The sequence below is a fragment of the Poecilia reticulata genome, chromosome 12 (genome assembly GCF_904066995.2).
Source record: "Poecilia reticulata chromosome 12, P_reticulata-male-v2, whole genome shotgun sequence".
NCBI lineage: Eukaryota > Metazoa > Chordata > Actinopteri > Cyprinodontiformes > Poeciliidae > Poecilia > Poecilia reticulata.
In genome coordinates, this window is record NC_088841.1 from 11,322,781 (window position 1) to 11,350,637 (window position 27,857).

A 27,857-nucleotide genomic window follows, 5' to 3' on the forward strand; every position below is an offset into this window, starting at 1 on the left:
CTTCTGCACAAGAGATGGTGGCGGCAAAAACATCACTCCCCTAATTCTTCCTTCCATCTTCTGCTCCATCCTACCATCACTAGTGAACAAAAAAACACAGGTGTACTTTAAGCCCTGTGCTTAAGGCAGAAACTGACCCCTGACCTGCAGGGACAAATCCACCTTTTTAATGAATCTGACAGCTGAACAACTCGAGTAAATTTAACAGCATGTTGTGCAGCACGCTTCTGAGCAACTCCATTCCCAGTAACCGATGACTGACAACTTGGCATTATTATATTAAATTATCTCCGTCATGTCACGTCATAATTGCTATCTGAGCTCGTCTGTCTTCAGATAACAACTGTTCATTCCAGTTGTGACCACCGGCTTGAGTAAGTGGCCAGCTGCTGACTAGACTTTAACTAATGGTCTAAAAACAGGTGGGAGACCACAAAGGATCCCACTGTTCTGTGAAATACCTGCAAACCACTTTATACTTCACACTCGGTCTAAGAATCCTGTAAAAACCCAAAGTAGATCACATTTTATCTTCCATTCCCAATATGTGATTTTTCTTCCCAACTAATTGAGAAGGAAGTTATGTATGTTAAAGTTGAGTGAAGCATCTGTCATGGCCTAAACAAAGAATAAGACATTAATAAGTAGAATCTGACCGTTTTTATTAGCCAAAGCCAGAAATCTTTAATATTTAGTTGTAAAAAAAAATAAATAAATAAAATGTTTTAACTTCAAAATATGTAGGTTAAACATTAGAGACTGTGTTGTGTAGTTTAAAATAGTTTCAAAGTCACAATTCCACCACCACTACTTGACCTACATTATCATGCATTTGCTAAATGCAAGTCACTTTGTACTGTGGAAAGGCTAACTTCTTCCAGACTGAGTTTGTGTTGCCTGCCAAGAGGAGGAAGCAGCTGCAGCTGGCACAGAAAACAATGCAGACCCAGTAACTACCTTGTTGAAATGACAAAATCCGTGTCATAATTCTCTCCGAGTGTGGATATGTTTAAGCAGTCGGAGATTAAATGAACACAAAGGGTCGATTCTCTCTTGTCTGTAAGAGTTGTCTGGTTTGCTGCAAGCAGGGGCAAGTAGGGATTCAATAATGTGTCTAATGATAGTCTTCTCAGAAGTCCATGCATCATAAATACCTCCAACATAACAGGAAGTCACTCACTGAGCAGCAAGCAGCCCTACACAGCAGAATGTCTGTCCATTCACGTGGAAGGAGGATTAACATTGGAGACAAAAGTGATCTCTATGATCTAAATCATCTTGTTTTCAAATGAAGCTATCCTCACAGATATTACCTCATTGTACTTAAAAAACTAGACAGTTCCTGTTTAAAAAAAAAAAAAAAACACCCCAAAAAAACCATACGTTTTAACAAAAAAATCTAACGTATTCAACTATTATAAAGAGAAGCTGGACATTCAAAAGACTCATTACCTTGGTGTAAAGGCAGCAAATCAGACACTCCATACTGAGGTAGAGTATGAACTGCCTGATGAACCACCTCCATGCCTCGCTCGCCCAAGAAAAGACGCTCTCTGAATGGGGTTACAAAGTCCCGTCTGCCCCGGTTAACTTGAGGACGGGAGGTCCTGAGTGGAGGATCTGTGCTGCCGGTTTTTGGCCCGGCTCAGAATGAGTGAGTGAGCACAGCTGAGAGGGTGTGAAAGAGAAAGGGAAGGGGAGGGAGGGAGGAGAGGTTTGCAACGGGGGTTGTGCATATCCACGCACACACACACACACACACACACACACACACACACACACACACACACACACACACACACGCACACACGCACACACACACACACACACACACACACACACACACACACACACACACACACAGTCGCACGCACACACACACACACACACACACACACACACACACACACGCACGCACACACGCACACGGAAGTACTGTATGGTAACAATAGGCAGATCTCTCTGAAGGCTTGAGCTTAAGAGCACCACGCTTTGACACAGGGCACGACCCCATAAGCAAACAGGAGATCTCTCACTCACACTGCAAGGCTTTAAGAACTTCCACTGTTGGCAGCATAAAAAGGTCAACACTTTTGAACATGGAGTTGACTGAATATAATTAAACAAATATACAATATTAGGAGTGAATAAAAGTACAATTAATCATGGATTATATGTAAATTTATATAAGCTTATATTTCATTTATTGGCAGGATAACAGATTATCAGTTTGCACCAGCTATTTGCATTTCTTCTAATGGTATAGTGAGGATTTTAGGGACTTCAGGGTTCGTCGCTTTGGTTTGTGTTCTTCTTATTGCATATAGGTTCTATCATTGTTACTCACTGCATTTCTTATTTTTGTCTCACAGTCCTAATTCAGTAGATTCTTCCAGGCTCTGCTTGGTTTCCAAGGTTCCATGACCTCCCACATTTTCAGTCACTGTCAGATCCCGTTGTTACCAAGCTAACTTCACCAAGCAAAACTATTTATTATTTACAATGTTAGTTTGAAAGTGCCAAAACACTTTTGCTTAGTGTTTTAGCACTTGACAAAGAGAAGGTAACAACTCTGACTTCACCTTAACCATTCATTAGCTTCTATGAGCGGAAATTTGTCAAATAAATGTCTTTGTCATGGAAAAAATACAAGGGTATCCTTTTTATTTTTATGTCACTGTGAAGTCTTACATAACCTGTGCACATTTATCATTAGGAAATTAGTAAGAATTGGTGCACCTTTGTAGATTGGTAGTATTGGATTGATGCTAAGCTAGCAGTCTGATAAAAAGACATCAGAAGAAGACATTTTAATTAATGTTGCTCCATTTCTTTTATTGGATTTGCAGATGATAAAATATGGCTTTTAGGACAATTAAAATAAATTAGATTTTCTCTTGCCTTTTCCCACAGGAGAGAATTACACACACACACATAAGAGCCACCTATTCCGCTGCCTATATTCTGCAGCTTATTCTGCAGCTACATCTTCCCATGTGCCTGTGATGCTTCTACCATTTCACCCGACCTCCGGTAAGGTATCGATGGCTGATTGTCTTCCTGGTGTCATGGTGGTCCTTGTTCATCAATAGACATGATCTCAAGACAGACACCAAAACATCGGCCTCCACCTGCGTCCCCAAAGACATTATCTGCTGGGGAACACAGACTCCATAGAGTTACAACAGGTATCCATTACCATCCGATGCTGAATGAGAAACAAAGAAAATAGCAGTGGGGAGGTCAAAGAGGACGAGGTTCGTTCAGCTCGTCTGTCTCTCACTGGTACCCTTAGGGAAGTAGGTAATCATGGCACAGGGAAATGGATTAGAATGGTGACATCAGCCCCACATTTGTATTCAGAAAGTTTTAGATTATCCCTCAACCATTTGTAGCCACAAATCTCAAGCAGACCAAATTGGTAGTAAATTTGTATTAATATCTATATAAAGCATTCTTTGGCATAAACAGTGAAATGTGTTTACGTTTTAATAGATTGTCACGAATACGAGCGGGGTAAGCTTCGGGTCAGTCCGTTCATTGCAGTCACAGAGTTGTCCAAAAGCCAAGTGTCTCCATTCTGATTTCATGCCAGCCGAAGAGCAATAGCTGTGTGTCCTGCCAGTGATGCTGTAAATATACCATTATGTAAGGGGTTTCAATTTCCACTTTAGAAAGAGAAGCCACTGCTCAGACTGGGCCCAAAGCAACAAACTTGTAACTTAAGTTGGCACAATAAACAGAAAACAGTCACAGAAGTGCAATAAAAACGAGCTCTATGATGAACGGGCAACATTCTGATGGGATTTTACAGGCTGTCTTATGTTTTATTGGCTGCTAATAAAAATGGAAGAAGATTTGATCGAGGAAGCAACATGTATGTATTCGAAGACGACAGGCAAATGAAGAGCAAAAAAATACGCTCTGCTAAAGCAAGGTACTCACAAAAAAGGACTCAAACGAAATAAAAAGCAAAGTAAGGCAAAACCAGCAAGAAAATATATGGGTTGTAACGGAGAGTAATTATACTACAGAAACAAACAAAAAAAAATTGTGCTAAAGTTCTTGGATTACAACTTAACTCAACAGAAGATTACTACATAAGAAAAAAATCTTAAATTTTCTTATTTGGGGAAAATCTTTCTAAAATGATATTATGCATATTCTCATTAAATAATTATTACAGATCAAACAAAATCTCCACATCAATTTTATGTACAGCATAGCTTGTCAAATAGTCTATTCCCGTTGTACTTGTTTACTGGGATGCAGATGACAGTATTAAATTTAGGTATGATATCATTCACACAGAGTCCCAACTAAAATATAGAGCAGCTGCTGAAATAATGACCATTGTGTCAAAAATAAGACGCTGATTATTTATTAGCATTCAGGGATTTTGTTTCTTCTGTGGTTCACAGGCAGATGGTTGTAAAGGAGCATAAAAAAATGTTTTCCTAAGGAAGTTGCACTCACATTTACTATTATATAATCTCATCCACAATAACAAAAGTTCCCTGAGTAATGAATAATATTCTAACAATAAAGCTGTTGATAAAAACTACAGTTATACAGTCGGGTTTTTACCATCTTCATGATTTTTCTACAAGTTCTCCTTTAAGAATACTAAAACATGATAACTCACTTATACAAACTTTTCACTTGACATTTGAAAGTCACAAACATTGGCCATTAAAAAAACAACAAAAATGTGCTCCAGGTTCCATGATAGCTGTAGTAGTTTTGAATTCAAAAGAAAATGAAGGGTTACAATTGAGATACAAAGTCCGTATTATGTCAGACTTTTACTACACTCAAATGAATAGTAAATTAAAGAACAGACTGTTTGTCAATGTATATAGATAGTTAGGTCTTGGTGATTCCTGGCAGCTGCCATTTGAACATTTGCCTGCATTGATAGCTGAAAAAAGTTGAAAGAGTTACAATGTAAGCCAACCCACCCGATTGCTGAGTAAGTTTGTAAAGTTGCAGAACCTGAATGTAAACAAGAAAATCTAGATTCACAGGTGAAATTTATGCTTTGTATTTACACTCACACTGCTTGTATATGAAACAAGCATGCTTCTGGCAATGGGCTCATAATTCACGGTAACAATAAATAATAAGTATGAGACAATGCAGCTGAAAGGTATCATCCTAAGGAGCTTTTTAAATTTGATTCTATGTGTATACAACGTAAGGATAAAAAAAAAAGAAGAAAAGAAAAATAAGCTTTCTTTTCAATCCACACTCACAGAGCAAAAGGATTTCTTAGATGCATTGCGTGATTGTAAATTAAACAGACTCCGATGATGAGCCTTGCATGTGAAGAAGGGAGTGAGCTCTCTCATTTCCCACCAGACAATAAAACAAGAGGACTTGGAAAAAGTATCTGCTTCGTTGCCTAATAATACCTTGTAATATCGCCTTTCAGCACTGATGAGAGCTTCAGGGTGGATGCACACCTGCACTCTCCACAAGCCAAATTGCTAGGCTGTGTCAGCCCTTTCTGAAGCTCTTTGAACCTCTCACACAGGGATAACCTCACTTCTGGTCTGCTGTGACTAACAGCTAACTAGTCTCCCTCCCTCCCCCTGACAGTCGGAGAGGGTAAAACACAGAACTAGCTTGAACTACGTTTTCAAAGCTATGAAAAAGATTTCCAGTCAAAGCACTCTTTTGGTTTTCTTAATAAACTCACTCCGGTCGTGTGACACTGAAGCTGTTTTCCATTAGCATTATTGCTTTGGGAGATTGAAAGACCCGTCGTGAGGGAGCATTATTTTTGATAACAAGTAGAGCTAAATCTCAGTGACGTTTATCAATCATCACAATGTTTATGGGCCTTCCATTACATCACCTTGCAGTGGCTGGTGAGGTAAAACATGACGCATTAAATTAAGATGTGTCTTCAGAGTAGAGGCCTTAATATTTCTCCGCCGTCTGTTTCTGTGAAATGTCAAAGCAAAAAAAAAAAAAAAAAAACGTCCAGCAGATTTTAGCTTAGGCAAAGTAAGCATGTTTTCATTTTGGTCATGGCAGCAGCGCTGTACACTGTGCCACCTCTCAACATTTTCTGTGACAACACCAGTCAAAAAGCCGCTGAACAAAAAATGACTGCTGCGTAGAGCGGGTAGTTGAAGGCGAGTGTGATTGAAGAGAAGGATTTCAGGTGGTGGAGCAGAGAGAGATAAATGCTGGTGGCGGCGTTTTCTTTGTGTGCTTTGAAGTACAGATTGCTGAATACTTGGAAACTGCAGCTTTAAAAGATATATTTTTTACTTAAAGGGATTGTTGTTGTTTTTTTGTCTCAAAGTGGGGTTATGTGGAGTGGATGTAAGCAGTCAGTGTCTTGTAAAACACTACCTAAAAAAAAATGGAATGGTATGGTCAAGTCTTATGCCAAGGCGGAATTCACTAATGGGGTAGGAAACAGGGTGAAAACAGACTACAAATTATTGTGGGATTATCTGCGGCACCATATTAATTGTTCATACAAACCGAGGGAAAAACCACTGGAGACATACCAAACACCTAAAAAAGGCTTACTATGACTTGATTTGATATTGGTTTTATATAATTAACCCAAAAAGGTCAAAATCTGGGAGCCTGTTGGGAATTTACTTCCATTTAGTACCCATTTAGTACTGAGCAACATCAAGATGGAGTCCACATACACATGGAAAAGCGTTATGGTCGTGCTATGATATTTTTCATACTGGAGTCGTTTTAAGAACACAGAAATACACTTTGGTCTTGGTCCCGCTCTGACTGATGAGTATCGTCTGGAGAAACTCTCCCGTCTCTCAAGGCTGACCTCATTCAGAGAACTATCCTTTGCAGATAACTTACTGATTACTCATATTCTAACCCTAACCACCCACTAGCTAATTGCTAAATCACAAAAGCAGTTCACACACTGAAATATTATTGATGATGAGTAAAAGGTCTTGGTAAACTGCTTAGGACTGTACTAGCATTCAGCATTTCCAACATGTGGCAAAACTACTTGCGGAAATCTATGGAATATGAATGATGGAGGGGAGCATTGACTGAAACCAACTTGTTTTTATGCCATTTAGAAAAGAAAATAAGTTAAAAACTAAACATTTTAAATAATTTTAAAAATATTAATCTGGGATCAATGCAGCTACAGTACCTGAATATGCATGAGGTACTTTTCATTTTATACAAATTGTTGCTTGCTCTGAATGCCAACTAAAATCAAGTTGATTTTTACTACCATCTCTTCAACTGGTCACTGCTGTGGAAACATTATTGTAAAACTGACCCAACTATATTCTTATGATCAATTTTATATATTCCAAAACAAATTTCAATAAATTTGCAACTGACCTCATTCTGCAGACCTTAACTTAAACTCTGACTTTACATAAAGACGATGACAGGTATTTTTTTTATGCTTTCATATTTTCTGAAGACTTACATTGAAAAAAAAGACATACATAAAAATTCAGTTATTATAAAATGATATGCAAGTGATTTTGCGCCGTTTAACAGACTGTTTTCAACCTCAATTTTCTTTCCCCCTCTCTCTGCTTTCCACACCTCCGTCAAATCTCGTTCCCGCTCCAACATTCTGTCTGAAACGGAATTACTCCTGCCTGTTTCCTCTCCCGTCTGTTGCTTCAGATTTTTCGCATGAGAACATCTCTACTGGGATGGATTTACCGGCAAGCTGGGAGCGATGAATTCAGCAGTTTGTTCTGTTATCTTGCCGCGAGCAGCCAAGCAGAGTGAAATTCGACTCCGTCATGAGAATGCAGTTTTGGGGAGAGCAGAAGCTTTCTTCGAGTGGGAGACATTTCAGACTGAAGTTCATCCTTAGAGCCACAAAAATTAATGACACGTGAATAACGTGAAAACTTTAAAGGAGCTTCTGTTGTTTTTTTTCCTATGATGTGTTAGCAGGCTACTTAAAAATACAGCTTTTAAAAATGTCAGTAAATTGAGAATTTTAATGTTGCATGAATGCTGTTTAAACCCTGGCAGGGCTAGGTCGGCAAAACATTGACAATGCACTTTTGTAGGTTATGTTGAGTGAAAAAGGAATTAGTTAACAATTTAAAACTTTTACAAACAACATTTTTCTGAGGCTTGGAGTTAATTTCAATAAAGTAGATGGCAGAGTCTGCCTTGGAAGTGATAACCAAGCCAGCACTGCCAGTCAGCTGGCTGAGAGAAGCCTGCTACACTTTTGCCTTGTTGACTCTTGTTGAACGGTAAATGGTGTCTGCTAATGGAAAAAAAAATGTGACAGTTTATTAGTTAGCAACCACTCTGGCTGGCAGTTTCACCTGTTATTGTGTTGCATTTTAAGAAATAAAAATCATTTGTTTCCTTTTTGTTTTTACGGTCAATGATAATTTAGTTATAGACTTAGGCACATCAGTTGCTGACCTGTGTTAGCTGCTGAGAAAAATCAAAACAGTTGTGAAATACACCATGAGAACTCATTTCCTTTAGTTGCAACCGATTCTAAAAGCAGCCATCTTGATAGAAGACTCCATAACAAATGCATTTTTATTTTTTTAGTATTCTGCAATGCAAAAAAAGGACACACCTGGATTGGAGTTAACATCCATGGGGAGCATATGTGGACCTGCCCCCTTCTCAGCTTGGGCTTGAGGGTGAAAAAGCCACGCTCTCGCTGCTGACCGCTGCCCCCCAGGTGCCACTTCTTCATCTGTTCCTGTTCTAAGCCACAAATATTGCACGTTTATCTTCTCTGGTTTTATTCTAAAATGCTACACAAGCTTCCCCTCCCCTGCCTTCTTCTCCCTCGGACTCTCACAACTTTTTCTTTTCTCTCTTTTTTTTTAAGCCTACAACTTCTTTTTGTGCAAGTCAACGGCAGGTCACGGCGATACGTCGCTCAGCAGCGGAGCGAGGAGAGGTCAGGCTGAGGGTAGTCCGTCTGCCTCTCGGTAAGTCGTCCCCTCTAAACTTCTGCTGAAGGAAAAAGCAGAGAAAGCATATTTCTGGGCCGCGCACAGGAAAGACGGATCGGCGAGTGGAAGCTGAAGGCAAAAGACGGTGTGTCTGCTCTTTTCTGAAGGAAGCGAGACGGGTGGGAGGTAACGGGGTTGGATGGAGGTGGGAGTATCATAAATCAAGGCGCCCTCCCCAAAGTGGGGATCTGTAAATCTGGTGAACGAAGGGAGGGCACTTAGCCAAATGACTCATCCGCAGTGCTCTATAAATACTGCCGTTCGGGGGCGGCAAGGCAGTTGCTACCGTTGGCCAGGAAGCCCTGAGACACTGGCTTTTCTCTTTGGACGAGAGGTCTTTAATGAGCTGCTTATCTCCCTTCTAAAGTCTTACATCTGAACATCAAATCACCGGCATCCATTAAACAGCCTGATCCCGGGAGGACGAAACACCAAACACACTGCCGTACTTTGTTTTCATTCAGAGAACCAAAACAGCTGGATGTGGAGACATCTAAATATTTATCCAGAGAGGAAAAGAAAAACTTGTTTACATACCGAGCGTCTGGACGTCCACATCAAGAGTTCCCATCAGACAAACAGACTCTGAACCAGAAACCCTGCAGTAGTGGAGGGCTCCCTTACCCATTTCTTCTCCAGACTTGGCCAACTCGATACATGTGGGGGTCAGGGGTCATGCATGGAGGTCTAAGCAGGAGTCTGATAGCGAAGACTGGAATGCGACATGTCAAATGCCGATCTCCTCAATAAGGCTGTTATGAAAGCCTCTGAGCTTCCTGTCCTGTTCTTAACTCCCTCCGGCCCGCAGTGCTTTCAGACCCCCAGTGTTTCAGGCTCCCATGCTGCAATAATGACACATGGACACAAAGCAGGAGGAGGAAGACAGTCTGGAATACTGTCGCCATGAGAATGAGGCGGATATTTTAAACATACGAGAGGTATGCAGCGTATTGTCTGGACAGAATGAACAATCTGCTTTTTGTCACTAAGCGTTTTCAATAGTAGCACATTTTAGACGTACAAAAACTCAAAGCAAAGAGTGTCTTAGACGAGACATTAGATGGTTATGGCTCACTGGGTTTGACTCTGTGAGCTCCTAAATGATCAAACTTTCACCAAAAATAAAACACAACATCAGGGGAAATATCATTTTAATGTTGCTGAAAAGTGAGATTGGTTCAATAAAAAAAATAAAATAAATCTTAAGTAACTGTAAGACTATTGATGAAGACATTATTGTTGTAAACAACAGACACATGGCCTTTTTCAGGACCCCTTTTCCTTTCTCTCCTTTTTTTTTTTACATTAGAATAACAATTTTACATTAATTTAGCTAAGGTTGTATGTCACAGACCAACACAAAGTATTGAATAATTTTGAAGCTGAGGCACATTTTTGCAAAAAATTTAAATCTGACAAAACATCTAATTATGCCTGCAAGTTTTCTATATCTCTTCCAGCCAGAGACTAACATTTTGAAACATATTTGCAGAAGAGCTTAAATTCTGCAAGTAGCAGTTTTGCAAGTCAGTCTGAAGAGTTTTGTCACTAATTCTCAATTGAACATAGGTCTGGACTGAAGTATCTACACATGAAGCTGCTTCGTAAACCTTTCCATATTTGTTCTGGTTGTTACGTCACGCTGCTATTCTCTCGTTTTGCATGAATCTCATCTTTTTTGTAAGATCTCTCAAACAATTTTTTTTTTCAGCATTGCCATTGATTTTGCCTAGTATAAAGCTGCCACCACCATGTTTTGCAGTAGAGTTTATAAATTCAAGGATAGTTTATGCCATACGTGCAGTGGCTTTCTGCACGAAGGGGGGTCATAAAGACACATGTTCATCTTGGCTCATCGGGGAATCTACTACAACTTTGTGGCCGTCACCTGACCCGCTGTTATGAAATTCAAGGGTGTAGATATTTCGCAACGATGTATCACTCGGGTAGATTATTTCGACATCTTGTTTGAATTTCTGCAATATGATCATCTTTCACAAGTCCAAGCATTGTCATGTGTATTAGTCTCAATGCTATGAGCCAAGAGTGTTTTATGAGTTGATGATTATCAGGCACCGCAGAAACACGCTAATTAACACATTACAAGCTGGTAAAAGAGAGCTTAGCTTGATGCCAGTAAACCAGTGTGGTTTTATGGGAGGCAACAACATTAACCCAGTCACTCTCTTACAGCAAAAATAGTTAAGCCATTGCCGTAAAGATTAAACTATTTTTGCCAGAGCAGGTGTCAGCAGTAAGTTTTATGTAGCGTCACTCAGTGTCTCAGTGAACCTCCTGAGACCTTTGAGTCACACTGCGCATATGAAACGTTTCAGTTTTTATTTGTTGCAAAAAATAAAATAAAAATATATGCATGTTAAAAGTTATTTACAATCTGTGCAACATTTAGTGGCCTTGATTACCATTGCAGCAATCACCCCCTTCTTATAATTGCTGACCAGCTCTTTGCATGCTTTCGTTGGTATTTTTGAGAATTTATATTTTGTAATGAGATCCAAGTTTTTGAGGATGGAAGGAAGGTCTCCTTACCACTACACTAATCTTTTACTCCCTCTGTAGATTTTCTGTCAGACTCAAGCCAGAACTTTGGCTGGGCCTTTCCAAAATATTGATATTTACTCCAGTCATAAAAATAACATTTTGGTAAAATTAAAAGATTATATGCAAACTCCACGTGGACCCTGGCCAGGATTCAAACCTATTGGACCTTTGTGCTGCAAAGTAACAGTGCTAACATCTATGCCACCATGCAGCTAATGAAATAACCTACATAAAATGAAAAGTAAAATACCTAATTGTGTTTTTTTCTTTTTCTGGTCAGTCCCTGACTCTTCTGCAGGTAAGTGTAGTTACAGTCAACTGAACACTCTCCATATTCAACTTTAATGAGCAGTGTGTGAACATTCCCCACACACAAGCTGCTCTTATCATGGAGACTAGCGCACCCTTTAGTCAACCTGCTCATTATAAGCATGCCAACTATGTTCAGACTATGATGAGTAACAGCTTCCAGCTGCAGCAACAGCAGCCCAAATATTCAAAGTGCCTTCTGTGCGACACCTTAAGAACTTGGGCCTGGCCTTTATGTAACCCACCACAACCAAATGAAGTTAAGATTATTATGTCGCTGCCTTTCGAATCAACTTTTCCTTTTCTTTTTTTTTTTACAGAACAAAAATGTGCCGATTTTACCCTGATAATTAAAAGTATGCATTATAAGCTTTTTTCTTCTCATGATGGATCGCTCATACTAAACCAGCTTTAAAAAAACCCACATCAAGGAAAACCAGCCTGAGAGTCCAAAGCCAAGCAAAGCCACAACCCCAAACACCGGAATCTCCCTTTGGACCCAGCACCTGGCTTTCTGGGACATTTTGGACTGCTAACTTTGGCTTCATTTACAAGGGAAAATGTGTCACATAATGCTACCGCTGGATTTTATCGAGTCGCCCTCACTTACAGTAAGTCTGCTAAGATCCCTCGCAGACATACGGTACCTGTTGGCACTATGCTTGATTTACAGCCACATGCTTGTTGCACTTCCCACCAATCTAATTGGTCAATCGGCTGTCTGAAGTTCATCTGCTGTGAATGTTCAAAGACGCTTTTCATTAAAAAAAAAAAAGACAATCCTTTCAGGCAACTGATCAAACGCCAATCCTTTAATACATAAATCACATTAGTAAATATTTTCTGAATTTACAATATTTGATCTTTGTCACTTCAAACTAGATTTCAAGTCAAAGACCACAAAACCACTCTCTGCAAATATTTAATTGTCCATAGAAATCCAAATCTTTTCCCTCTGTCTCCAGTTTCTGGTTTGAACCCATGCTTGGCAACAAGGCCTGCAAATAGCCCTTACGGTAAGCAGAACTATATAGATTCAGAGCCTCGTAATTTAAACTGACAGCACCCAGTACGCCGACAGCAGGAGTTTTAGCTTCAAATGCTGACAAGCTTTTCACCCCTAATTAACCCTTTATGTATGGCAGAGATCTGGACAAGCTTCAGTTTGAATCTGAACATAAATCTGTTTGACCATAAACCACAGCTGTTGTTTACCTCAGCTTAGATGTTTCCCAACTTTTAGGGAGACCAACTTAATGTCTGACTTTGAGGCTATGAAGTTATGTTGTTATGTTTACATGCTATTACTGTCCTAATTAATATGTTACTCTGTTTTACCACGTTCATGCATTCTGCAGGAAACACTTTCCATGTAAAACCTCAAAAGTTAATACTGCAATTCATAACAAAGTTGAAATATGTGGCCAAGTCATGCCCCAAAGGATATTTTTACCTGTAATTGTGGTGAAGGTAGCCAAAGTGTTTTTTAAGGATTTCACATTATTTGCATGAACCTAAAATGAAGCTTCAAATAATACTGAGATTATGAATCTAGATTAAAATTAAGAGAGAGATGGCATTTTAAAATGTTTTTTTGTTGTTGTTTTTTTTTTACCAAAAACAAAAATGCCATAAAGAGGATCGGTTAATACTTCTGGTTTTTGTGCCGGCAGATGAAAGCAGTACAATATGGTTCAGTGTGAATGGCTCATCTGTCATCTTTAAAAGGTATTTCTCTAAAAATTATTTAATGGTTTAATTTGAATTTCACTGCCATCTATAAGTATTTTCTGCTAACAATTACAGTTTAGATAATGCGGTACGTATGTTTCATTTAAATGTCTGTCATTTTAAAAACCTCTCATGTCAGGCAACAGATGCTTTGTCTAATCAGTGAGCTGCTAATACAAACATCTCCCACTGCGGACGAAGTCACTAATGAAACACCGGGTTGCTTAGGGAAAAAAAAACAAAAAACACTTCTTGTTTGTTTTGTGATAAAACAGTAGATTTTACGATAAGGAGCAAAGATGTTGCTGTCTACAAAGAGCTAAATCCCAACATATGTTACTTCTGGATTATATTAAATTGAAAAGTAGCTCAGGCGTGTCCAGTGTCCCCCTTTTTCCTGGCACTGGCAAGTGATGTGTTGTTGCAGTAATGCCCGCCGAAGGACACAGATTTAAGATGTGATGAGAGATTTAAAGCTCCTCAGGAGCCACATAGGAGAAATGTCAGGCACCGTGTGCTTGGCCAAACTCAAGGAGGATGCATAATACTGCTCTGTTGGTTGTTGACCTCGTGTGTCCACTGGGAAAACATTAAATGTGCATAAGAGTCAACACATCCACTCACACAATAATATACACTGAAGAGGTTGAAGAGAGAGAGAAAAGTAAAAAAAAAAAAAAAAAAGCTTGTGACCTTTTGGAAAATGTCAAATCGCGATGGGACTTTGTAATAGAAAATGAAGTCAAAAAGACATCCCAGAGGTTTGGAGGACACAGAGTAGTGGGAGACATGCAGCTGCACTTAGTTAGCAACTGAATGTAATATTTATTCATCTTAGAAACGTATCATTTTGCTTTTCAAGTCGCACATGATATGCTTCTGCTAGATTACCGAAGAACAGAAACTGAGTGGATAAGTCGCTCATATGGCTGATCATTAATCCAGTCCATTGGAGCATGTTGTCTGTTTCATGTACGTATTTTTTGTAAGCATGATTTAATCGAAGCTGATTGTGTTTTGAGTGGGAATTAAAAACGCTTCATAATTTTTTTCTTACTGAAAATAATTTGAACAACTTACTCTCACATGTCACTATGTCATAAAATATAACATAAAGAACTTTTCTGTTGTTTCATAACTGTAAAATCACAATCACAATAGTAGATTAATAACTGCTCGACAATCAATCATTCTCCTCAAATTATAAATGGGTGTGTACATTAAACAACATTTTCAAAATGTATTTTTTTTTTCAGACTAGCTGATTATTATTTTTTGTCTTAAAAGATGTGGCTGTTGTAAACTACTTTATGATTATTACTAAAACATGTTATTATTCACAATATTTCTCCTTGAAATACAATAGCATTCAGCGTGGCTTTCAAATGTCCAGATCTTGACAATTTACAACAATAAGCTTAATTTCATTTTATAGTATTTTAGGAGATTGAAAAATGTCGTTCATAGCTGTTAAGTGAAAACAAAATGATACAGGTATGCCGGGGCCATTGTGCTTATTCAACATGGCATAGGCAAATTTAAAAAGAAAGTTCAACCAGGTAGTTAAAATCAGAGTTTCCACTCTGCAGGATGGTGCAGTAGGGTTGTGGAGGAATGTATAAATAAGAAATTGTAAAAAAAAATTTAAGCTGCACTTGCTTTTTTATGGAAGCTAAACTCGAAGGCCACACACACGCACACACACACACACCCCTACACACACACACACGCACGCACACACACACCTACACACACACACACGCACGCACACACACACACACACACACACACACACACACGCACACACGCGCGCATGCACACACGCACGCACGCACGCACACACACACACACACACACACACACGCACACACACACGCACACACACCCCTACATCCATGCAGTAAGTGTCAGCAATGCACATTGTCCACAACTAATATGACACAGGGGTTGATTTGAAAAACACCTCAATATATCCTTACAGTTAAATGTCAGCGTGACAGATTCATGTTTTCTTTACGACTCCACATGGGGCTTCCTTCATCTAAAACACTGGCGTCTGCAGGGCAGTATTCTCAGTCTGTCATATTTCTCACTGAACAAGATGAATAATTGCTCTGAGAATTAGAGGTCTCCCCTGCTGGTTTGTTTAATTTAAATTCTTCCATCCATCATTTAATCATCGGCTTCTGGTGCTTTCAGTCATCCTGCCAGCTTAGCCAGACTATAAATTACCTTGTTGCTAAAAACAGTAGCCTTGTCTGTGCTTAGAAAATTGCATGTCTGTCTTCAGTCTCCAATAGTTATCTGTTGCATTAACCTGTCATTCAGTCACTAAGACTCAGCGTTCTTTAGTGAGAAGCCTTAGATGGGTTCAGGGATTGCATGTTAAATTCAAATTGATTGTACAGAATTTCATCTTAGGAAGCCAAGTTTCTCACTTTTGTCACGAATGTTGTCTTGAGAGAACCATCATGATTTTGCAGCAGTTCTGAATGAAAGCCAGATAAGGGGATATTGGTCTTAAATCCATAAAATGAAATTTAGCAGTTATTGTAAACGTTTGTTTTGCTGTTTACTTAAACCTGCCAGAGTTGAAAGTTGCTGCTGCTGTGCCTTTGCAGTGATCATAACTGATCTGTAGTAGAAATAACTACTAGAACTGCTATGTGCTAAACAGACACATGAGGGCAGTACAACCTTTCAATTCAAATCACCGACTTCAATTCCGTTCAAAATGGGTAAAAGTATTGTTCTATTTTTATTGCAATTTTCTGGAACTAAACAATGTTACAGCTGCTGGTAAGCAGCAACGTCTCTTGTTTTTTTTTTTTTTTTTTTTTAAGAACTGATTTTATTTTTCTACTAATCAAATGACAAAGGCCAGCATTATGAGATGGAAAAGACTGCACTATTTTACTTTCTATTATTCCACCAGCCATCCTTTCCAAGAGATGTATAACCAAATACTGTGCCTGAGGCTAACAGAAAGAAACTCATAATACAGCAAAAGCATAGAGTTTATTGAAGCTTGGGTAAAAGCAAGCACTCTAGTTTCTTCATTAAAAACACAGCAGCAGCTGATTTCCAGCATTAAGACGGTTCAGGTCACCACTGTATGCAGAGAATAAGCATTATTTACTCATATATGGTGGTATGATAGAAATAAAAAGGTTTGAATCATGTGTCTGAATTCCTCATTTGCTCACTGTGGCGTTTAGAGTTCATTTTAGGTTCCTCTTCTTGATGTGTCCTGGCATTCTTCAGAGGATTAAGCTGAAGATGAGAGCGCACAGCGAACCTGAGTGGCAGGAAGTTGTGATCTGAATTTCGGATGAGCGAAATATCTAATGTTTTCCTAGGCATCCCTTCCTGTTTATTAAAGACTCTACAAAGAAGTCTATTTTTTTCTCCTAAAATCCTATTATAACATGAGTTTCTAAGAGGGTAATCAAGTGGATGGTTCATTTATAAATCAATATAGTTTTTTGTTTTTTTTTCTAAAATGTAAACCTCATCTTAAAAGCATACATTTTCTGACAAAAACGTCACCCCTGACAGGAAATGTCCTTGCATTTTACTTTTTGAGCATGTTGGCAGAGAAAAAGAAAAAAACAACAATAGCTGAAACACAAACAAGTCTTACTTTAGGTGAGTGAATAAAAGAGCCGCTGTGCCTGTGGTGTTTTGTTACACAGCTAAAAATAAAAAAAGACATTATGCTTCCAGTCTAAACATTGTTTTCAGTGTGGTTCGCCTATTTCTGCAGGTTTAACACACATCAACCAGATGTGGAACAAGAGAGCCGTGAATAAGGGGAAGCAATAAAAATAGCATCTCAGAGAGCTCTCGATGCAGGTGAGTGAAAGTAGCAGAGATGTTTCCAGTGAGCTTTGTCGAAACTTTTTCCCCGCTTCCCTCCAGTGCACAGAGGAGAGCGGGGTAAGACTTTCCGGTGCAGCTGAGAATTCAGAGCCTTGTTTTTAATCTGAGGACCAGTCATCCTGAAGCAGCAAGCAGACACCCAGCTCATATTTATCCCCACCAAACTGACTAAAAGACAACGGACTTCTCTGTGGATCTCTAGCGACCCCCACACCTCGCTCCCTCCCCTCGGCCGCTCCCACTTCCCGTCTGTATGAGTTTTGTCCCAAATGCCGCACCACATTTAGAGCAGTGGAATAAATGTGTGGCGTTTTCCTTTCATTAGCCGTCTTTGCGTCTCTTAAACCCTTTTATGAGCTGTCTCATAACAAGTCATGCACTTGTATTCTCATCAGTGTGAGGGGAGCAGAAGATGGAGCAAACTGGGGGGAAGCTGCTCTGCCTCTCTTTACATCTGTGGAAGAGCAAAGTTTTTTAACGGACAGGTATTCAACACGATGCGGTGGCGCGAACAATCAATCTGAAGGAGACATGTCACTTTGAGTAAATGTAAGTGTGGGATTGTTCATAAACAGACATCCCAGTGTTTAAATGTTAAAAAATATATATATTAGAAGTGAACTTAAAGTGATTGGATTCTGTTTATTCACAGCCTTTTCTCTTCCAGGTTCCAAGCAAAACTCTGAGATGCCAAAATTGTTTAAAATTTTAAATTTGGAAGCCACAAATTGCGTTGTAAAGAGTCTTTAGTGTGTGTAAAATAATCCAGTCCAGGTTTGACCGGTCAAACCCTCTTAAATTTTGACCAACTGCAATCCAGATTCCTTAAAAACAAACTGTGAAACATCTAATAATCATGTTTCTATTGATCAGAAACAATTTTTAGTAATTTCCCTCTAGCAATAAAGTCAGAAAAAATTGAAATGTGGTTAATTTATTTCAAGAGAAACATTTTGTGTTTATAATTTGCACTCTAAATGTATCTTTAATTTATTTACAAGACATATATTTACAAAATATAAATACACACACAAAAAAAAAATACTTCCTTGTTCTTTATGTCATTGAAGTAAGGTTTCCCCACTTTACATAATGGAGACAAAGACATTAATTTCCATTTTGGACTTTAGGTGCAAAGAAATTATGTTTCATTTTAGAAAATAAATGAATTCTTTGAAAAAGTCTGTTTGAAATCCACACTGAGAAAACAAATCAGAGTAAGTGAACAAGGCGTGTACTCTTTGTGTGCTGTAATTAAGGGGATGATTAAAAACATACATCGGGTCTGCTCTAATAATTATTTCAAACATAAGGTTGCTTCTCATTTGAACTCATAACTCTGTGCCCTATTCTTTGCCTAATATAGCTGGTTTCATAATAGTTGCATGTTGAGTTTCACTTCTTTGCCTAAAACATGTCAGTGCTGCACCTTCGATGGCTCAGAGGGTTATTAAAGCTGGGTCATTTTTAACTGGTAATGAAGAGAAGTGAAAATATCAGGTTTTGTTTTGAAAAAGCTCCATTTTCACCTCTTTTGTAGAACATTGCACTTTTATACTTCAATAGACTTTAATAGACCTTTTTTTCAGCAAACGTTGGCAAAAGTTTCAATGGCTAGCAACATTTAATCTTGTGAACAGCGTCTTAAAGCAGCTGACAAACAATGGGTGTTATCAACAGTAAATGCCACATTTTTCACAGAAATTAGAAAATGGCATTAAAACACCATGACCCTCAAAACACCCCTGCCGAAATTTTACAACTCACTTGAAAAGCAAACTTGTTGCATGTGTAAAACCACGTTAAGTCCCTAAGCCAATAAATGTTGCAGTAGATCTGCTTTTGTAGACATCTTTCACCATTCCACATCCTGACTTTACAATATCTACTCAGCAGAAACTCGTGCATTTCTGTCTATAATCAAAATTTTCAGGCAAAATAATTCCATTGTAGATTAAGATGGATATTTCCCTGATGGTAAATCCCAAAGGGATGAATAAAGTTTCTATCTATAGACCCTCTTTATATTGTTTTCAGAAATTTGATGAAGTTCTTGAAATAAATGGAGTTTTCAATTAAATTCAAATCAAATGGGTCAATATAGTGAGGTTATCTGTTACAATACATGTAGAAAAAGTTGTTGAATTGCTTACTATTGACCTAATTTTGTACACAAAAGAACCTGCAGATTTTTTAAAAATCCACTGTATTTGATGTTTTAATCTTTATTTGAGTCCTTATCTTTAGAAACTGCTTCCGATAATTCCTCCAAACATAGTTTCTAGCATCTGCAAAACTCCTTCTGTGTGAGCATCAGAAACAAAAGCTTGAATTTTAGGATGAAAGTTCTACAGAAAATTATTCATATTTCTGTGGAAGGTGAACCTTCTTTCAACTGCCATAGACAAAGAACAAACAAACAAACAAAAAAACATGACGCACTGTGTTTGTATCGGTTCTGATAAGCCCACTTTCACTTCCACACCGCATGTTTGGTCACAAATGATGTGAGAAGTCATCTTGCTACATGCATGTCAGTGTCATCTAAGATGTATTCGCTTGGCTACACCCGAGGGGACAGACTGATACAAAAAAAGAACAAGTGGTTGGTGCTCACATCCTGTGTATTCTGCTGGGCTTTCGCACAGCTTTGCTCTCCGACAGCGGCAGCTGTGCCTGTTTCTGCCGCATGTACAAACGTTTCTGACATTTTTTTTTTTTTACCTTACAAAGTTTCTTTTTCTTGCCCTCAGTGGGGCAGGCCAACTTTCGTTTATGGTGCAATCTACCCACTTTCAGAGTTGTCTGTGTCGCTTTGCAAAAGTATTTTCAGGCTTTGCAATGTCACGACTGTGAATCTATTGGGATTTTATTTGATAAATCAACACAGAGGCATATATAATTGCAAATGCACCTTGTTTTCTTTTTAACTAAAATGGTGCATGGTTAGGATCAGGGATTAAATATATTCCAGTGCAACCAACTGCCTTCAAATATTATTCATAAACATATGAATAGCTTTTGCAAGGCTCTGTAGCTCTGATTATTATATTGGTTTGGTCACCAGGGTCAATCAGTGGCAGAGTATGGTTACTGCAGAGCTACTGGCCTCAAACAGCACAGTTAATTAAGGGACAGACAAACATCACAGTTTGCAGCAAGCACAAGACATAGTAGAGTTGTCACTTTTGTCGCAGCACTGGCGTGACGCTCCAGTACTCATTTGGGTTTACCCACCCGCCCAGTGTGGGCATCGTGCAGCTCGACGAGGCATCGCCGTCACTGCTCAGTGAAACCCGAAAGGCGTTAAGTGAGCTTTGATCTTACCTGGAATGACCTCGAAAAGAAATTTCCCTCCTTCATCTCCGCTGGTTGGATGTTCTGAGACTTTGTTTCCAGGTAAAGAGATGACACCCTGAGGAAAACAAAGCACAGACTCATCAGCAACACTTCCCCGTTTGCCCTTGATTGCTCATTGATGAAGTCCTGCCTCCGGTCCCACTGCAGGGGTTTCAGTTTTGACACCTTCAGCTTGACTTGCACGAATTGAATCACGCACACTGTTTGAGTTATCCAGCTGTTTCAGTGAGTAACCGGAGTTCCTGAGCTCAGCGGCTTTCAGCTCCCATCTCACTGGAATTTGGTTTAAAAATGTACATTTCTTTCCATTGTACAGGTTGTATTGATTCTCAGGGGGCGTTCCAGGATGATCGGTTTAAGTGGTTACGGATGTGGCAAAGTGACAACAATGCGGAGGATTGCATCTCTCTGCTTCAGCTCTGTCCAAAATGATGCATCACACAATTTAAATAACAAGAGCATCAGCAGCTTTCTGCAGCACAACTCAGTTTTGGTGACTAATGCAAATGTGGTTACAGCTAGTTTTACGCAGGAAGTTTTCCCTTTGTATTTAGAAACCGAGTGTGTGTTGGAGAGAGGGAGTCACGTTGTTCTAAAGTCTGTACTGATATAAAGGTTGCTGGGTGTGAAATGGACACATCCAGCAACATTACATGTTCAACTAAATAGCGAATTTGAATTGGAGATTTCAAAAATGACCAAATGTGGTCTCTCTTCTTGTGAAAAAGTTTCATGTTGAAGGGATCAAATCTAGTTATATCTGTTTCTCTCTTGCTCAAAACATGTCAGCTCCCCTTGAGTTAAATCATTTCTTTGCTTCATTTTCATGAATCTTGTCAACCTCAAATAATAACCACAATTACAAACAAAATTTCACTAAATAGTCATGCAAGGGGATACTTTAAGACAATTGTTTTATGATTAAAAAAAAGAATGATAAATGACCTGTTACTCAACACTGATACCAGATCTGAGATCAGTTCAAATATACATTTTAATCTTTTGTTGCACCTGTTCCAGCTTTTATTATACCAAATGATGGTGGTTCTTTCATAAATTGCTCTCTGGGGCAGCCAGTGCTTCTGCTATCTCACAAACAAACAAACATGCTCTGTCCTCTGATAAGGTATACTTAAACTTACTATGTGACTAACAAAATAAATATCTGGTATTGCCTGATACAAAAAGTTCAACAGACTGGATGCTGAGAATCCATTTTTTCACACACAGTAAATGCCTCACAAATCAGAAAGTGTGTTTTAAATCATCAGTGCATAATTAATCAGTCTCACATTTTTAATTGCGTTGACTTAAATATACGATTTCAAATGCAGCTATTGAGTTTATATTATTCCTTTAAAAACATAACTACCGTAGCGCACCATGAAATAAAACATTTTTGGGAAAAAAAAAAATGCAGTCCTCCGTCTCCAACGCCAAACCATGGTTTCGTTCACACGGAACTTACGTGCAGCCAGGATCGCAACTACATATTTTTCAGGTGGATGCGAAAACATAAATCGGTGCCCCCCATCCGAAGGAAGGTACGTTCTACCCCCACCACCCCCAGATAAAGAAACGTGGAAGGTAAAACTCACTACATTTACCCCGTCATGTGCACGAGGTGAAGAAGCGTAAGGGCGTGCTGAAGTGTATGCGAAGACATCATCGGCGTGCCTCCCCCTCCAGACGGGGTTTTGATGCCCCCTCTGGTGCTGCGCCGCTATGCGTTGAATGCGCTGCATATCCACTTTTTGCGCCACTGCCTGCAGCGGCTCCATTTCCCTCCTGTACTGGCAGATCAACAGCCCTCAACTTACAAGCTGCATCATATGAGTTTGAAGAAATTTCTCCATCATGCCTGCAGTTAGCATGAGCTTGTTCTAAATGAAAATGAGCACTTTCTTCTTTGATTTCCAATTTTGACTTCCAATGATTCCATTCCTGCTAAAGAACCCCCTGGCCGTAGAAGAAGAAGAAAAACACACAGAAAAGCCGCACCCGGCTAGTAGCAGCTTATAGTCCGAAAAATATGGACTATAAGCCTTAAGTGATATTGACTTTTAATTGTTTTTTAAATGTAAATATGATTTAACTTGCCTATTATTCCAACACTTTTATAAATAGAGCCGATGAATGCACTCAACACATAAACATCTGAAGCTGCACAGACTTCACCACATTTGCTAAAATAAGTTTTGCTGCAAGGCCATCTTACTGGCCTTTTTGGGATGGGATGCAACACTTATTGCAAGCAGAAATTGTGAAGCTTTCACTCATTGCAAGGTTCTCAGAGTTCAGACTATACTTTGTACACTTATTTCTGAAGTAATATTAATTACAACACAACTAAGAGTTAATATGTAGGAGTCCATTTTGACTCTTTTCCAGTAGCAAAATTCAGATGTTCAAATGTGTGAAAGGGGATCACAATGACAAATAACAGACTTTTTAAAATGTCTGTATGTTTTTTAGCTTTCTTCGACTTCAACTGAATTACAGAACTACGTAAATTGTTCTTTACAACAATGTAAATGAGGCTAGTCTCACTGATGCAACTGGTTTGTTATGTCGCTCCGTCCTCTTAACATTTTCTTCCCCTGACCCTCAGAAATTTAGTTTTATTAACAACCTCAGTTCGTGACTGCAGCATCTGACTGTGATTACACTGACCTCTATCAGGGTTAATGCTAATTCAGACAAGATGTGCTTGGGTGACAACTTCAGTACTGAGGACTTACACACATTATAAAGATCTGAGAGGGAGTCAGTTTCCTTTTTAATGAGCCATAACTGTGACAACCAGGAAGTAGAAACCCTACCTGAGGCCCCAGATGAAGTGCTTTAAAGGCTGTCATAAAGACGAGCCCGCCGTGCTCCGGAGTGGAGGAGAGAAGAGGGAAAAGACCCGTTTGAAGTGGCAGCCGGGAAGAGAATCTGCTCTGCTTCAATAACTCTGGATTAAAAAGGAGCTTTCAGGGCCGGCTTTCATTGAACACAGATCATTTCACTGTGCACGTTGAATCGATTGGAAGGAAACAGGAGATAACTTCAATGCAGCGTTTTTACATTGGGACACTGATTTTTACAAATGTCTGCCTGTAGTCCCTCCAAAACCTTAAAACGACAACACCACAAACATTCTGCTTTAAGCCACCGTCACACTTTCCATATGCCGTACCCGGTGGCCTCTTGTTTGCGGCCACAGGGAGAGTGATATTTACTCACTAAAGAGCTCAACCCAACTGTTTTCTCTCTTCTTTTTTTTTGTGCATTTTCAAAAAGTTGTTAAGTAGAATGAGATCATTTCGGGAGTCTGTGTAGTGACATAAAAGTCATTATCTTTTATATTCAGACAAAAAAAAAAAGAAAGAAACTTCAGACACATGCACAGCAGTCACATGAGGAACAGACAAATATGTTGCATAAAAAGGTGACAGCAGGAGGCTGAAGCTTGTAAGCTCATCAGGAAGCTGTCTCTGAGGCTGCGTCCAGCACCGTGCTCGCTCCACATTTCAACAAATCCAGTGTTTTCTTCAGATTGCAACCAAGTACCGGGATGCTGACTGTGTCTTTGTTCTTTTAATGACATGTTCACAAGTTTAACTGACCGTCCTGTTCAAACTGGAGCAATTAGATCCACATGTTACTTATATATATATATAAAACAAGAGAGAACTAAACTTTTAGCGCTGAAGTAACCACTTGTTGCAAAATCCCCATTGCCTCCACAATGCTTAACAACAAATACAACTTTTTTTTTTTTATGAATGAAACGTTTTTATGTGGTTGGCAAATTAAGGAGCTAATATGCCCATGTCATTTACTATTTTTCAAATCTCTGTTACTGATAGGTTGATTTCATGTATTTTAGGAATAAAGCCTTTTGTTTCACCTGCCCAGCAGATGTCATATAAAACTTTTTTTTAGGTGAAACTACCCTCAACATGGTCAAGTGCAATGCTCTGTTTAGGGCACTATGAATTCCCCTTGAATTAATTAAATCCAAATCAGTCTGTTTAAGTAGCGCTAATCTACAACTCCTGTCATCTCAAAGCAATTTACCTTTGATCAAATTAGACATCTTAATGTATTTCATTGGGGTTTCATGTGATAAACTCAAATGATTATAGAGCAGTAGTAATACAATTTTCAATATATATATAAAAAAAAAAAGATCTGAATTTTTTTAAAATAAACCACTGGACTGCTTAATCTAAGCTGAATCTTTTAAGGGATTAGAGAAAAGTGGGCTGAACAGAAATGCCCGCAGCATAGTTTAGATTTTTTATGTGTAAAAACTTAGGAAAACTATGTCTCCTTTTCCCCTGCCATGCCACATTTGTAATTGCAAGTTGGCGATGTGCAAAATAAAAAAAAGTTTATGGGACTATGAATTCTTCTGCAAGGCGCAGTAAGTTCTTCCCTGACTTTATTTTCTTGGAGTTAAAATGCAACAGTCTTGCTTAAATCGTTCCCTGGCATTCTCGAAACAAGCGCTTTGGAGATCGAGCATCATCTACATGTGCACTTTCGTCACCTTTAGGTCCTTTTGTTGTCAGAAGCTAATCAACAGTCTGCATGAAGATATCGCCTGATGATTGTTGGACCAATATTTCCTTCTTTTAAGTCAGTCTCAGCACTTTGATAAACATTTATTTGAAATTTTCTGTTTCAAATTATTTGATGAAATGAGGATATCTTAAGTATTTTAAACAAGCTTGTGGCATGTTTCATTAAAATAAACGTATTACAGGTTCATCTGAAATGTTACAGCACTATGTTAGGAAAACATTTATATAATAATGCTGTTAAATATTGATGTAACCCCCATAAACTACGCTGGTCTGTCGGTATGTTTAATGTGTTGTCTTATTAGTTCTTAGGATGTCCTGTAGAGGGCACTAGACCCAAATTTCTCCTGTGTCGGAAAAGAAGAAGAGTAAGGCATAAGGGAGAAGAAAGAGAAATGGCAGACTATGCAGACTAAGCACGTTTCAGCAGAAATAGAGAAGTCACTAGTCACTACTGCTGCTGTTATACAAATGAAATCTGTAATTTTGAACTGGATGATTCTGTTCCAGGATTTCTCCGTTGAGTCTGTCGTTTTATTTTCAGCTGCTTATTTATGCAGAATGGCTACCTAGCCGGAGCTAATGTTGCTCAGTTTTTCTGAACAAGAAAAAAACCAACCGGAGTATATTGTGTCACTCTGTAAGTAGCATAGTTCTGTGAAATGAGACTGTTTTATGGTGAAGTGATGTTATTAAGTAAGTTCTTTATTACTGAGTTTTTTTTTTTTTTTTGTTTATTTGAAACGCTAATTTGTTTTTTAATGAGAAGTAATTGAAAGAATCTCGCTGATTTCCATATACCTGCATGATCGGTTAACACTTTGCATGCAGGTTGGTTTTTTTAATGGCCGACATCTGAACGAGCCCGTGGAGTTCCAGAAGCAGGAGGGCCCCGCCGCCATCTTTGTGACTCGGACTGAAGCCTGGAAAGAGGAGGGACCGTGCGGCTGGAGCTGGATATTTTGCTTGGACAACAGATAAGCTTTTTTGAACAAAAAGGGGGGCCCCCAATACCTCGAATTAGTTTTTTAATTTCACAAACTATTTGTACAGGAACATTTTTTCCCCAAAAATTTACTATCTATGTGCACATTGACTGAATTGACTGACTGAACTGTATATTGACTGACTAACTGGGAAATGTAATTTTTTCCTCTTGGAAAAGAAGCGGTTGTTGAAAACCTACCCTTATTTTTTTTTATTTTGTTTTTTCTAAGGGTGGACAATTTAAGTTTTATTAATCTTCATGAAGGTAATTGGTGTTATCTGAACTATTATTCTTTTGTGGGGAAAGAAAAATAAACTGGAGTTGTTGAATTTATTTACTTATCATCCTCCTGTGTGATCCCAGAACAAAAGTAACTTTACCGCTGAGTTTATTGCTAATTAAACTAAGTAGTGGTTACATTGAGATGATGGGTTTCTCACTCTAATCTATATGGATATATTTAAACTGTGAGCCAACCAGATAATCCATCCAAACAGCCCTTTGCGGTATCGCACACATTGATATTCCAATGAATATTGTGACTTCATATACTGTGCAATTATAATAAAAAAATAAAATAAATTTTTTTTTTAAAAACCCAGGAAGTTCTATATTTACAGTGACAATAGAAAATAAACAATACATTAAAGTTCAGGAATCCAATAGGATGTAGGACTGACATTTCAAAAGACTCAATTTCCCTTTTAAAATCGAATGTTGACTCTGCTGTGTAGGATATGTTAAATACTCCATTATTGCAATTCTGCAACTGTGCTTGACCATATGTTGTTTCCAGGGGTGGGTAGTTTCTCTTAACTTTTCTCAGAGACCTTCACTGGAGTAACTTAAAAAAAAAAAAATCCTTTTAAGAGTATAATTTTACTACATACCATCTTTTTTTTTTTTTAGTTTTAGTTGCGTATTATTATAAAGTAACGCTTTTCCTACTTGAGTCACGTTGCTGGACACTCCACCCACCGCGAGTGACGTCGCTAAATAATAAACATGCACCAGAGGTAGACACAAAAGTACAGTTTACAGGAATCCGAAGCGTCTTGTTTGTAGACAAGTTTTGTTGCTCTAATGTCATTTTTTTGTCTGCTGTGCCTTTCGAGCCATTTGGAGGTCGAAACGATACAGTCAACACTATTTACTGTTCATAGAAGTACCATATCCTGTACTAACAAGTAGTAGCTTTATAAGAATTATATTTTGAAATATTGACTGGAAAAGTGTTTCTTCTGCCTTCTTCTGTCATTTTGCAACAATGTTATTCATTTGTACCAGCATTTGCACATTACTTTTTTTGTCTGTCTGTCTGATCCTTGTAACAATATATGATGTTCTGATTCGTTACTCAGTTGAGTAGCCTTTTTAAGCAATACTTTTTTACTCCTACTCTAGTGATTTCTTGAATTTCTCCTATTTACTTTTACTTGAGTAGAAAGATGTTTATATTTGAGTCACATTTTTTGCTTA

General features: G+C 38.6%; 1 protein-coding gene across 4 annotated transcripts in view; it reads right to left on the minus strand.

Moving 5' to 3' along the window:
• The window catches only part of arhgap24 (Rho GTPase activating protein 24), a 69,328-nt gene that overhangs the window by 18,003 nt on the left and 23,468 nt on the right, over positions 1-27,857 (minus strand). For 2 of the 4 annotated variants that reach the window (XM_008424527.3, XM_081613421.1), the window contains exon 3: positions 20,784-20,871. In XM_008424527.3, the coding sequence (XP_008422749.2) occupies positions 20,784-20,871 (88 nt within the window). Of the gene's footprint in view, positions 1-1,452; positions 2,418-8,584; positions 9,366-20,783; positions 20,872-27,857 lie in introns of those variants that run through there. The other 2 variants (XM_008424530.3, XM_008424528.3) reach the window with 2 other exon arrangements.